This window comes from Cydia strobilella, chromosome 7, assembly GCF_947568885.1.
Source record: "Cydia strobilella chromosome 7, ilCydStro3.1, whole genome shotgun sequence".
Classification (NCBI taxonomy): domain Eukaryota; kingdom Metazoa; phylum Arthropoda; class Insecta; order Lepidoptera; family Tortricidae; genus Cydia; species Cydia strobilella.
The window spans coordinates 20,430,271-20,444,693 of record NC_086047.1 but is presented as its reverse complement, the minus strand read 5'-3'; the positions used below and the strand labels follow the sequence as shown (position 1 = coordinate 20,444,693).

The 14,423-nt window shown below is 37.0% G+C and overlaps 1 protein-coding gene across 1 annotated transcript; it reads left to right on the top strand.

Annotated features, from left to right (window-relative positions):
* The first annotated feature begins 764 nt into the window (after positions 1–764).
* Positions 765–3,017, top strand: LOC134742633 (silk gland factor 3). Its single transcript, XM_063675810.1, has one exon. It carries the CDS (start codon positions 947–949, stop codon positions 2,033–2,035), a length of 1,089 nt encoding a protein of 362 aa, XP_063531880.1. The 5' UTR covers positions 765–946; the 3' UTR covers positions 2,036–3,017.
* Positions 3,018–14,423: the final 11,406 nt, after the last annotated feature.

Below are 14,423 nucleotides of genomic sequence, written 5' to 3'. Positions count from 1 at the left end.
TAGAATTTTAATACAATAACCTGCTCGTAAATAAGATACAAGTACTTAAACAGGATCATTAAAAAAGTTTTAGTTACTAAACCGGTTATAATTTTCGTATTAAAATTAATGAAATTACAAATTACAGTTATACCTATTTTGGAATCAAAGCTACAGATATATTTTAGATAGTCGCATCAATTTTTATAGAGACATTTAGTATTAATTATAAATAGAAAAGATTTTTCTTTATAGCGATTAGAACGGCGAATGCAAATTCAAAACCATAATTAAGAACCTAATGTGCGCGATAGCATCTGCCGGCTCTTGCCGTAGTAGGTGATTAACATTAAAATATCGCATTTGACGTCAAATTGGCTCTTCCTTGTTTATTTTAAGATAGGAGAGTCCGGTGTTATTTGACGTCTGTTATAAAAACATAGTTGTTAGAACGATCAGAAAAATACTTAAACTCAGAATAAATTCTTGCTATGCTTCGGAAAAATCGTACATTAAATTGTAAAGTTGTAAGTCGAGGAAGAAATGGTGAATGGTGAAAATGGCAGTGAAGTATGTCGTCGGTCGCCGTCGGTAGGCGAGGCGGCCGCGCCGCGGGTTCCCTCGCTTGCCTCGCTCGGCGCGGGGCGGGGGGCGCGCGGGGCCGGCGGGGCGGGGCGGGGCGCGGTAATTACATCGTCATTAGGCGCCGGGCGGCGCTGGGCGGGGCCGCCCCTCTCCGAGCCGCGGGCGCCCTGCGCGCGACGGCGCCCCACAGTCCGCTCCGAGCCGCCGCGTCGCTCGCTCGCGCATGTCGCTCGTTGACGTGATCGGTGATGTGAGGTGGCCCCCGCCGCTGCCGCTCTTGCGCGTTTCACGCGCCTGTTTCGCGAACACAAGCGCCAGTTGAAGGCTCAAAAGCCTTCGAGCCGGCAAGACGCCGTCCACCGTGGATTTAAGGTACGGCGCCATGGCGGCGACCACGTACATGCCGGGGGAGTTGGACCTGGGTACCCTGGGCGGGTATCACGCGGCGTCCCCCCGCAGCGCGGAACCCGCGGATATGAAGTACCAGCATCACCTGCAAGCGGGAGGCTCGCCCTCGCCGGGAGCGCCCGTGCTCAACCCGTGGGCGTCGCTGCCGCCCGCGGACCCCTGGGCGGTGCACCAGCACCACGCGCACGCTCACCAGCCGGACGTGAAGCCGCCGAGCGGCCACGACGGGCGCCACCTGCCGCACCACGCGCACCATCACCACGCGCACGGCTGGCACGCGCCCGTCGTGTCCGCGCACTACGGCGCCGGCTCCCCGGTGCCGCTGCACGCCGGCTACCCGGTGCCCATGCACCAGCATCACATGCTCAGAGACGTGCAGCCGTCCCCGCACCTGCACCACCACGCGCTCGATAGAGATGCGCCAGAAGAAGATACCCCGACTAGTGATGACTTAGAAGCTTTTGCGAAACAGTTTAAACAGCGCCGTATAAAACTCGGCTTCACACAGGCGGACGTCGGCCTCGCGCTCGGCACGCTATACGGAAACGTGTTCTCACAGACCACAATCTGCCGCTTCGAGGCGTTGCAGCTCAGCTTCAAAAACATGTGTAAACTGAAGCCTCTGTTACAAAAGTGGTTAGAAGAAGCGGATTCGACGACAGGCAGTCCGACGAGTATCGATAAGATAGCGGCACAGGGTCGCAAGCGCAAGAAGCGCACGTCGATCGAAGTGTCAGTGAAAGGAGCGTTAGAGCAGCACTTCCACAAGCAGCCGAAGCCGTCCGCGCAGGAGATCACGTCGCTGGCGGACAGCCTGCAGCTGGAGAAGGAGGTGGTGCGCGTGTGGTTCTGCAACCGGCGGCAGAAGGAGAAGCGGATGACGCCGCCGAACACGCTGGGCGGCGAGCTGCTGGATGGCATGGGGCACGCGCACTACGCGCACGGCGACGGGCTGGCGCACGGCTCGCCGCTGCAGCACGCGCACAGCCCGCCCGGGCTGTCGCCGCAGCACGCGCACCACCACTCGCTGCCGCAGGGCGCGCACACGCTGGCCGCGCACTAACAGTTCGCCCCGTGGGCGCCGCCGCGCCCCTACTACGCCGAGCACTAGCCGCGTTGCCCGCGGGAGCCGTGTACATAACGCCGCGGCCTGGACGTGCCGCGGCCGCCGCCGGGGCCCGTGTACATAACCGAGGGCCCCCCGGCACAGTGACTGTGGACCGAACGATCGCTTTCAGTTGTTCTTTATAGTTTCGTCGAAGTGAAGTCATTAATTAATTATGTGAGTAATGTTAAGATGGAAGCCAGTAATCGTTTAACTTGGTGTCGCGCCGAGGTTCGTCCGGAGTGCCGCCAGTGATCACCGATATGTTTAGCTAGATAGTCTAATTGATACTAAGAGCTTACCGCGAGGAGCCCGGCGCGCGCCTCGCCGGCCCGGTCCGGCTGGATCAGGGTAAGTACCCGGTACGGTTCGGTACGGCACGGTACGTCACCGCCCGGCAGGGCCGGCCCGGCGAGACCGCCTAGCGCCATTCTCTTTTGTAAAGGACGATTTCATCGAATTTATTTATAGATATTATAAATTAACGATGTTCATACATGCCTACCTGTCAGTAGGGAGTCATTGTGGTGTGTGGATTACATTTAAATTGTTGCTATTACTGTAAATTTATGATTAGTGATGAGGACGAGAGTAAAAAATACGAATCGGGTGGAAGCTTCGTTTTGTAAAGAATCCGAGTGAGTCAATAGGTGCAATTTTGTTTTAGTGTTAAATAAAACGAGCGGCGCGCGCCGCGGCCTAGGTCCCACGCATAATTTATTAAAAAAAATATTGTTAAAAGGATGCAGACACGATGCCAAAATGGTTTTATTCCTGTTTTTTACTTGTTTTGTTGTTTTTTCGTTTGTATGTATTTGTGGCCAACCTTGGTACTTAATACTTGTAAAAATAGGTATTTTTTCTATATAAAATAATGTACCTACGACGTATATGATGATATATATTAAAAAAGTTCTTTATAGAAATGGAAAGATGGAAATGTTTTTTATTGAAAGTCCCGTCGATGTCTCCCGGCTGCGTCGGGCGTCGCGCCCTGCTCAACTCGCACTTTACCGGTCCTCATATAGTTGCTAATAACGAACAAAATTAGTCATAAAATGTTTTATAATTATCTAAGTATTTAAATAAAACAGAGTAATATTTTAAAAGAGAGTATTTTTTACATATCCCGGTTAATAGGTCACGTAACAGGAGTCCTTTATGTCGTTGGTGTCATTTTGTTGCTTAGCTCTCAGTGCAGCCAGGTAGGCCCCACTGGAGCCTCAATCACAAAACGAATCGGTGGTAAAAACTTATAAACTCGACTGACACATTTGTTGTTTCGCGTCGGGAGTTCGAAAAAGGTTTTTGTATACGGGTCACCGTTTTTTACAAAAAAGAGCAAGAGCCGAGCTCGCTGACATCCAGTTTATAAGTATTGTTATTAATTGAGTTTCTTTTGTAGTTGGTTTTTATTGTGTTTCTTGCCGTTAATATTTCTAAAATGATCTCGTTGGAAATTGACCTAGAGTCAAAAGGTTCTATAAAACTAATTAGTAACCATAAATTAAGGGTGGATAATAATTTTGGGTTGTCTGGCATAGAAACTCTGACATAATGTTGAATCCACATCCTCATCGTCTGAAAATACGTGTGTTGCTGCTATCGGCAGGATAAATACATAAATCATTGTTATTTACTAATCTGTAGGTACAAATACATAATTATGCTTATTAACGTGCATTAAAATTTAAAAATATTGCTTCCGTGAACCACCTATTACCTACATTGCCAACTCTCTACACAATATTTCAGAAGTATTTTAAAAGGAAGTCTTTCAATATTTATAACACAACTTCATTTCATTTTTTTCATTTATCATTTATTGCATATCACATAGCAGTTATAGGTGTTCTTAAATATAAGCTGTTCATGTGACGCCCTGCTAGGGCACGGCAACATAGTTCCACATAGGGAAACATACTTATTTAATCTAAAATTATACATATTATTATTTACATATGTGCCAAATAATTAATTAATTATTTTACATTTAAATAAAATCTATAACTTGAACTTGAACTTTACATATTTATAACTTGAAAGAAGTTGTGTTTATGGTGAAAATGAGTGATGATGGTTGATTTGTAGTTTTGAACAGCTATTATGGAATTTATTTTAACAAATTGTGATTGTTTGTCTATAGTTAACGTGATTCGTATAAAGTGATATATGCCAACACACTTTAATAAGACTATCATGATTTAAATATTCTACCGCTTAAGAAACAAAACAACTGTAAATACGACTGAATGTCTTTTCTCTTTACGTATTTTTAATCAGTCTCAGTCTCTAAACACCTATGTTGACGGAACTAATCGATAAAGAAATCACATCTTTATGTTTAAATGAACTAAATAGGTATGCCAAGTCATGCAGCTCTTTAAAACAACCGTTGTTCCAATAACATTTGCTATTTAAATAAATATTGTTTAACAATAATTCTGCAATGCATTTGTGTTGATCCCGAAGTTTCGTAGTCTGTCATTGAGTGAAGTCTAACTGATAAGTTGTAAGAGTCAGTTCAGAGGCTAACTCCATAAAAAAGGAAAACAAACGAGTTAGATATAACTACATAAATACATATGTTACTTAGTTTTCATTACGTTACCTAGTTTTGAATATTATATTCTATACTGCAAAATATATCTGATTGTTTCTTTTTATATAAGTATAACCTATAGTGTGATTAAAGATAATTATACAAGCAGTTCAATTGCATTCATCCACGCACAGATGTGCAGCCTATTTTATAATCATGAATTGGCAGCAAAATAGAAGAAAACCAATTTATGAATTATCTCCATCCTTTGCTTAAGTATGTTTTTACATGCAATATCTAAATGAAACGAGAACAATGCTTTAGGCAGATTTTTATATAGGTAAGGTGATGTAGGGCAAATGATTATTATGAAATTTTGTTATGCAGAGTTCGTCCTTTTGACTGATAGATTGATTTAAGAGTCAATTAAAATTTTCATGCAAATTTCGACCGATTTCGATTCTTCAAATCAATCTTTTATTGATAAAATATAATTAAGTAAATATTTTCCATATCAATACTATACTTACAGCTAATGGGAACCGCATATTATTATATTTTGAATGAAATATTACTTACTTATCTAGAGTATTTTTGGGTCAAAATTAATTTTATTATATTTTAATTCGAATTACAGAGTGATTTATTATTGCACCTAATGCGAATTGTCCCCCAAAATTTATAAAATAAAGTTTTGCTATGCGGTCACGTTTGGTATCATTTTCGTTTAAGGATGCTAAATTCATTTCTCCTATTTAACTTACATTACATGTACATATAATACAGTGGTGTATATTAATAAGTAAGTATACACTACGGACTAACGATTCTCTATGTCATGTAGATATGCACCAAAGTATCTAAAGGCTTACTACGCTAACGTACGTTAAACCAGTTTGTAGTACCTATTAAAAAGTTTAGAATTTAAACTGTCTTCAATTTAAACAAGGTATTTAGAAATACGCCTAACGGAGTTTAATCCGTTGTTCAAGTAGGAATTAATCTGCCGGACAGTTTTTGTGAGCGCTGCGCAAGGCTCCACTCTCGGCCCGAAATACTACGATCATAAATTATATTGCCGTGATCGAAATGCTACACGGGATCATCAGAAGCATTTAGTTGATTGATATTGTACTGACCGAAGCAAATTCTTTAGCGTTTAGCTCGCATTAAACTTTGGTAATAGTGAAGGGGATTAGTTCGAGTTAGGTAAGTGTTGCTTTTGATTAAAAAAATATTTATTATTGGTAATTTTACAGCTGAAGTTGACTAAACTAATAAAAACTTTAATTATTTAAGTTTAATCGCTTCTAGGATCAAAGGCATGTAAATAAAACATGCAAAAAATACAAACTTGATGTACATAATTAACAATTTAAAATAAATATTTTGATAAATATCTAGTTCGTATAAGTGAGTTGACAAGTGAGTTGAAAGTATGATGGTACTACTTCTCTATTTATACGAAATAACTTATTTTTCATAGTAGGACATACACGGCCACCCAATGTCAGGAAATATCACTTTATGATTTAATGTCTTAACTGATAGACATCATATTTTATGTCATCATATTTTATGTCTTAATTACTTAAAAATAAAAGATAGCCTCGGGGCGTCATCTGTCAAAATACTGGACTTTTAATGGACAGCTTCTGTAATTAGCGACTGTTTCCTCTTCATTACGATTTACATACGTTTTCAATGAGGAATCTCACCCGGAGTACACACACTTTCTTTTTAATTACATGTACTTTATTGGTGAGATATCCGCTGTAAAACTGTCTTAGGCATTTTTTATACATATTATTCAAATATACTTAAACCATCGAAATTAATTGAAATTAAACTATAAACTGAAATAAATAGTAGTGTGTCTACTTGAAAAACCACAAATTAAAATATTTTCATAGAAAATAATTTAATTTGTTCTTAGAATGAAATTAAACTATCGTGAGACATATTTCAAAATATACTTAAACCATCACTTTATTTTAAAATTCACCATAGGACCATAATTATTAATAGGTAATATTTTTTGCTTAATTGTGTAATTTATTATTCAGTTTAACCATCGTAATAAAATAATATTTTACAGAAGTCCACGCATTATATATTTTTAATTTTTTTGCTTTTGTATTTTCATACCTAGGCCATAGTTTATAAGTCAAATGTTTTTGGTTTTTCATACAGTTACAACGTAGTATGTTATTACATAGATGTTTTTTATGTATGTATGTATTCATAATTTGATCAATCAATCAATCAATATCATTTATTTGCAAGAATACTTAATTTTAGTTAAATGATTTTAGTTCTCTACTTTAAAGGTGATTATCAAATCTAATATGTTAGTAAAGTATGCGCTTAACGATTAACATGATTATATTTGCATATAATCACGACTTTGCTTAGATGTTGACAAATAAAAGTAAAAAGCACTTTTCTTGTCGATCTACTTACATTTATTGATTTTTTTTGTTCTTTTAGCTTTTATTTACGCAATTTCAAATCAACACATTCATTCATAACTATTTTTAGGAATATATATTTATTTAATTCTAAAGTAAGTAATCTCTTAGTAAGCATATTGTGTTTATTGTTTACCTCTTAATAATTTATTTAAATTTATTAAAATATAAAGCATTATTTTAATAACAAAACTTCCATAATATGAAGAGGGGAGAGGGATGTAGGTCATACTCGTCCATACAAAAAAAAACGTTTTATCCACTTCAAATTTTTTTTTTCATTCTTCATGATTTTTTAACTACTTAGTATGTTATTGACACAATGAAAAACTAGGTGTATAGGTTATCTTGTTTTCTAAATTTGCCATACAAAAAAAAAAATTAAACGAAACCCCTAAACCTAGAATATATTATGCTGAAGCGATTGACAACAAAATCAAAGTGATTTGTTAAGATTTAGTTGGAGGAAACCGTTTTCTCTCGAAATGGAAATTGTATGAAAAAAGTGCCTTTTGTCAGTAGCTGTTCTTCCCTCTCTTAAAACTTGTTAATGTATTTAATATGCATTAAAACACTGAATTTGTTTATGTTTTTCACTAGTTTTTTTGAGTAAAGAGCATACTTCCATTTTAAATACCGGCAACGCACTTTTAACCCCTCTGGTGTTGCAGGTGTTCATGAGAGACGGTAATCGCTTACCATCAGGTGATCCGTCTGCTCGTTTACCACCTGTCATTAAAAAAGTATACCTTTTATCTGAAATTTCCATACTTAAAACCTAATATAGTGTTATAATACTAACCTAACTACTGACATAAAAAGGGGGAATTATAAAGAGCATACCATAAAAAATAAAAATAAATGATAAACTAAATGCTAATTAAAATTTTCTACCATTCAACAATCAGGTGAAGACAGGCGCTGAAAAACATTGATTATGGATATAAAATGACTAATTATAATTATAACGTACATGTCAATTGTCCATTACGCAGAAATATTTTTATTACTCGATAATTTTTTTCTTGTCAGTAGTGGGTAAGAGCTATCAGTAATTTACTCGTAGTGTACCTAATAGGTACTACTCGTAGCGAAACGTACGAATTTCTTTCGTATTTTCACAGAAACGTACGCACGTGCCTTGCTATTTCAGTCACTCTCGGTACAAAAAGTACTGAGGTTGACTGAAGCAGCATGACAAACACGAACGTTTCCGAGAAAATACGATGTAAAACAATTATGCACATCTGTACTGATATTAAGTAAGTAGAGTTTGTCATTAACTTGGCACCGACTGGAACAAAATAAAGTGAGGAAAGTTGAAAAGAACAAGTTCATAGAAATTTGAAATTACTTATGACATCTCCACACTTTGTCATGGCAAATGCCATGCAGAGTGAGCTTGGTCCGACTCTATGAGAACATATGTACTGTAAAGTCACATTGAATCCACCTCTTTTCAACGAGTTGCTAAAATAATTGAAAACGTAAAAACATGACCGACTTTGTTTTTTTTTTTCATTATTCTCGTAATTTAGTATCATGACCGGTGGGAAAAGATTTAATTTATATACATCAAACATTTATTCAGCAAGTAGGCCGCAGGGGCACTTTTACATGTCAATTTTTAGAAGCAATAAAATTAACCAAAAATTACAAAAAACAATTACAAATATGGAATCAATGAAATATTAGATGCTTTGTTAGAGATGTATCCAGTCTCTAAATGTCGAATTACACAAAAAAATAACTATAAGTATAGGGAACAAACCTATTCCGATTTAAGTTGTTAAGTTTGTGTGATTACGCACAACGCACAACACAACAAATTCATCGACTTGTAGACGAACTGTCTCAATCACTACAGCTTTCTCCTGTCACTACCAATAAAAAATGTAAGGAGTTAGTTTTTCGCATCAAACGCGAGCATACGTATGTACCGCGCAAAAAGGTGTCGTGCGTCCATGGACGAAATGGCATTCCTGTCGACCAATCAAGCGCGCGCGGTGAAACCGATGAGCAAAAATTGACATTTACGGCCTTATTTACGGCTAGTTTTTCGCCGGTCGCTGGAAAAGCGATAATTGCTGGCCAGGTTAAATTTTAATTACCGACTTTCTCTTCGACCGCGTTAATATTGATGTAAGTTCAAGCTAATAATCTTGCGTGTTTTTGCGTTTCCTTCGGTAATGAAATCTAAGTGATTCCAGATTATTCAGCGATTAGCTTCTTATTAATAACAATGTTGTTTTTATGCCTGTTATCGTACAACGCTTGTCACTGCATAACCGCGACCTTTCACGATTATTCCGACACTTGATCATTAAACGCTGTTGATGCATTATTGAAAGAGCTATCAACCCTGACTTTGAAAAAAAAATCGCGTTTAAAAGCATTATGTATGTGCATTTTCTCCGTTTACAGTTAGGCCAAGTTACCCTGTTGTTTCAATCATACGATTAAATTATAATAAAATAAATGCATTAGGTTTTATTCTTATGAATATTGGTTTCCCGCGTTCTTTCGTATGTAGGAATTATAATCACATGTAACTAAGTTTCTGCTTATTTTAAGCAGTAGTATAATAGCTAGGTTATAATGAAGGTGGGCCAGAAATATAGAGTATCGTGAAACTGTGGGACAATGTTTCCACGTATTTGAGTGGCAGTAGTTCACAAGTACTGCACCGCCGGAAAACACGTCACAGCTGGCTGTCGAATTTTCCATACCTTCGTTAACTAATAAATTAAAATGTGTATCGTTATCAAGAAGTTTTCAATATTTTTTCATTAGTAATTAAAACTTGTCCTAAACGCCGTTGATATAATTTACATCAGGAAAGATAAAACGGCAAACGAATTCCTAATTTTATTTTTCGTCATGTTACAAAATTTAATAGATGGCCATCTTTTAGGTATATTTATGTCCTTGCTGTTATGATTGTATCAACAGGTACCCATGTATTGTATGTCAGATATTAGAAAACGTTGGTACCTGTGTATATAATATTTTGTTAAGCAAACTCTTCTACAATTTCAATAGGTTTAAAGTCATAACCAATCAACATTTAGGGAAACTCACCTATTTTTGTTTTTTCATATTGACAAAACGCAGTAGGTAAACATGATATTTATTTTTAATTATTTGTTTTTGAAATTAGGTAAAGAAATTTTCTGTACGGTAGTAATATTAGTTATTCTGTGGTAAAGACTATGTTTTGTAATACATACGGTACATAGATAAGAAAAGTTCCACAAATCAACACGAAATGTACGTCAATGCCATTAATACCTGACGCGGGAAACTATGGACGGTATAGAAAGGACGGTAATCTCTTATGGCAGAACTATTGCAAAAGTGACCAGCTTTCAGCTGTAAATAATAGTTCCTAATCTCTCCGGTGGCGCTAGTTAGGTTCTGGGACATGAGTATAACATGAACCATATAAGGCAACAAATAACCCGACCAAATTACGTAGGTTGTTTTTGGTAGTATTTCGGTGTATGGTGGCGCCGCCTTATTACTGTTTTCTGATGGACACCAAAGATATTATAACTCCGTCTTATTATATCCTCTTTGTGGACACTTTTCATACATAGAGATTTGGCTCCTTTATATATAGTCTCCATGTTTTAAACTGTAACTATGGATGGTATAGAAAGGATGCCAATCTCTTATGGCAGAATTGTTGCAAAAGTGACCGCTTTCATCTTTAAATAATAGTTCCTAATCTCTCCGGTGGCGCTAGTTAGGCTCTGGGACATGAGTATAACATGAACCATATAAGGCAACAAATAACCCGACCAAATTACGTAGGTTGTTTTTGGTAGTATTTCGGTGTATGGTGGCGCCGCCTAATTACTGTTTTTTGATGGACACTTCATACATAGAGATTTGGCTCCTTTATATAGTCTCCATGCTGTAAGTTCAACACATGACATATGTGCCATTTTCAACCAAAAGGGTACTTATTGTTGGTTGTCAATAAGGCGCTATTTCCATATAGCTTCAATTCGAAATCAACCATATCGACGAGCAACAATGTGGTACCTTTTAGTTTAAAAACGTCACATATGTACGAGCAAGATACACACTAGTTTGTGTAATGTGATATACGGTAGGTAGTTATATTTCAGAATAATTATCGCGGTAACCGAAGACAATATTATGTACATAGGTATGTAATTAAATTGTAAAGCGCATGTTATAGCCATTCTAAACGACTACTAAAGTATTATCCAGCAGTTTTTACCGAATATCAGTGTCATCGCTACTCCTACTCAAGGCGACACCGAGTTCAGGCATTGTTCGATAACTTCAAATACCTACTGACGATATTTTGAATTCTATCTATACGTAATAAGGATGACAAGACTGGTAGTATACCAAAGGCAAGTGAATACCTACTACCGGCTCTACAGACAATATTCCATTGTTGTAGATAGTGACAAAGGAAGCGTATTTTACTTGCTTGTTAGACGCTGACGTATTTGTTGCGTTCTAGGTTACCTAAATTGTATAAACGGTTGATAGTTAAATGATCTTAGCGTTGGTAACATGACTGAAACTCCAAGATAGCGCCATGAAATGTTTTCGAACTTAATATGTGTATTTTTGCTACTTCTTAGGCTCTGCTACAGAGTAGGTACGCATTTATTAAAAAATTTTGCTATTTATTTCTGCAAATTCTTATATTTATAGCCAAATTACTTTTTTGCTAGCGTAATATGATTTTAAGAAGAAATAGCACATATGACGACCGGTTTGGCCTAGTGGGTAGTGACCCTGCCTGTGAAGCCGATGGTCCTGGGTTCGAATCCCGGTAAGGGCCTTTATTTGTGTGATGAGCACAGATATTTGTTCCTGAGTCATGGGTGTTTATGTATTTAAGTATTTATATATTATATATATCGTTGTCTGAGTACCCATAACACAAGCCTCCTTAGGCTTACCGTGGGACTTAGTCAATCTGTGTAAGAATGTGCTATAATATTTATTTATTTTTATTTTTATTTATGTGTAAATCCGTATTAATAATTAATTTCATTAAAAAACACAGTTGCTTTATGAAAATGTAGGTATTTATTTGCAAAAATATGTACATACATTTATAATTTTCGAAGAACAAGACAAAAATCTTTACTAACTGCTACTATTGACAGAAGAAAGGTACCGTAAGATATGGGTAGAAACCTGTTGCATCATAAAATTAATAAGGAATTTGGTGGAATGATGGATCATTCGAAAGAAATGAATTATCCGGCGCGCGCGCCGAGGAACCCAACAAAACACTCGAAAACTAATTAAAATCCGAAACGAGAGACATATTCACTTCCCTAAATCGTTTATTTATTCAAAGTGAGAATATTTTCCATATTTATATCGTTTTACATAACGTTCACTTTCAACCCGAAACTAACGGTTTAGAATAGTGTGAAATATCAACCAATTAACAACATTTATATTCAATTTGAGGTTTGATGTGATAGGTAAGTCCAAATTTGTAGTGCGTAGGCATTTAATTAGGTGACTGACAAGCTGATTTGAGCAAGACTTGATATAATTAATTGGCGAGTGTCAATTAGAGTGCAGTTGGGTAGGTAACTCGGCTGTCAGTTTTTCTGCGTTCCCCGTAAAATATGTTTTAAAAAGGCCGCGCGGCAGGTGCGCGGTGCCTTTATCAGCGTGCATGTATTATTAAATTTATAGGTTGTACGGTTTCGGCTGCGCCCCGAGCGGTCCCGGTACCTTTTTCTGTGACACTTGTTTTTTCTCCGGCCAAAAAACTTAGATCGATCGCTTTTAATGCGTGGCGGATAGATTCGCCGAAAAGTACTGTTTTTCTGGCCATGTATCACACGTGAGAAAGATGTTTGGGATAGTGTCGACTCGATTAAATAAATAATTGGAGCCGGTTACCTACATTCTTAATACGCTGTAGATCAAATAAGTCGTATGTTAGCATGAGATTGATATGGACATATGACTTTTTAGTATTACGCGATATACCTAGATATCGTGTTCGCGCGTCGATCGCGGCAGTTAATTATAAAGAGTTATTTTAATCCATTTTAGTTTTGGTGAATACAGTTGAGGGCAGAAAAAATGAAAGACTGAAGACATTAAAATACTACACATATCGACTTAACATGTTTACATTTAAATTATTTATATTTTTGAAGTGAATATTATAAAATCTCTGTTAACAATTTAAAGTTGTGCGTAGGTGTTAATTGTGAATATTACAATTACAATTTAATAACATATTACCTACAAACATGACACCCCTTTAAAAACACATCTTACATATAAATATTAATTAATCAACTACCAACTGTACCTATGTATCAAATGTGTTACATTACATACCTCTTGTTTTCATTCTTGTTTAATATTTACGAGTAAATATATAACATTTTTTTATGCCGATTCCTATACAAAACATTAAAGTGGACAATAAATACTACCGTACGAAGTTTAAATTATATTTGTAAAGTAATCAAACTTACCAATTACACACCTATTTTACACCTATGTCAAGATCACGACAACATTCGGTATTTCCTAATCTAATTTGTCAACATTCAATCAATGCATAGCACTAGCACATTCCCCTTGCACCAGAAGCAGATTCAAACGAAGCAAATACAATTCCAATATAATACTACTACATCATTATTTGTCTTCGGGTGTTGGGTTCGAACCCGGCGCGTGCGGTCAATTGCCAATTGTGATTGCGGGTCGCCGGTCACTTGGCCAGGCCTTGACCCTAGGCCGATAATTGTCCAGAGAAATGATAGATCATATTCGGGACAAGTGGGAGAACAAAATAGGGTCAGGATTTGTTTGTTTATAAAGTTTAGGTTTACTTTAGATACGGCTATAAAATGCTATTTATGTGAAAATTGTACATGTAATCAAATATTATTAACCAAACTAAACTGTCTAAAATAAGTATATTGCTCATAACAAATATATTGTCAAGTTTATTGTGTCAAGGAATTTTCTAGCCGATCATAAATAGGGCCAAACAAAAAATTATATATTGTCAAAATCTCCTGTACACAATATAAATATAATTAATATTGACACTTTAATAAATAACTGAATACTAGCTTAAAGAAGAGGCCTTTGCGCAGCAGTGGGACAATAAAATTGGGGTAATAAAACTAATAAAATATTATACATATAGCAATGCGGTTTTCAGTAAGTACTAACGAAGTATCTAATATTTTATTGATTTCATATTTGTAATTGTTTTTTTTGTAAATTTTGGTTTTGTATTGCTTGTAAAAATTGACATTTAAAAGTGCCCCTGTGGCCTATTTGCTGA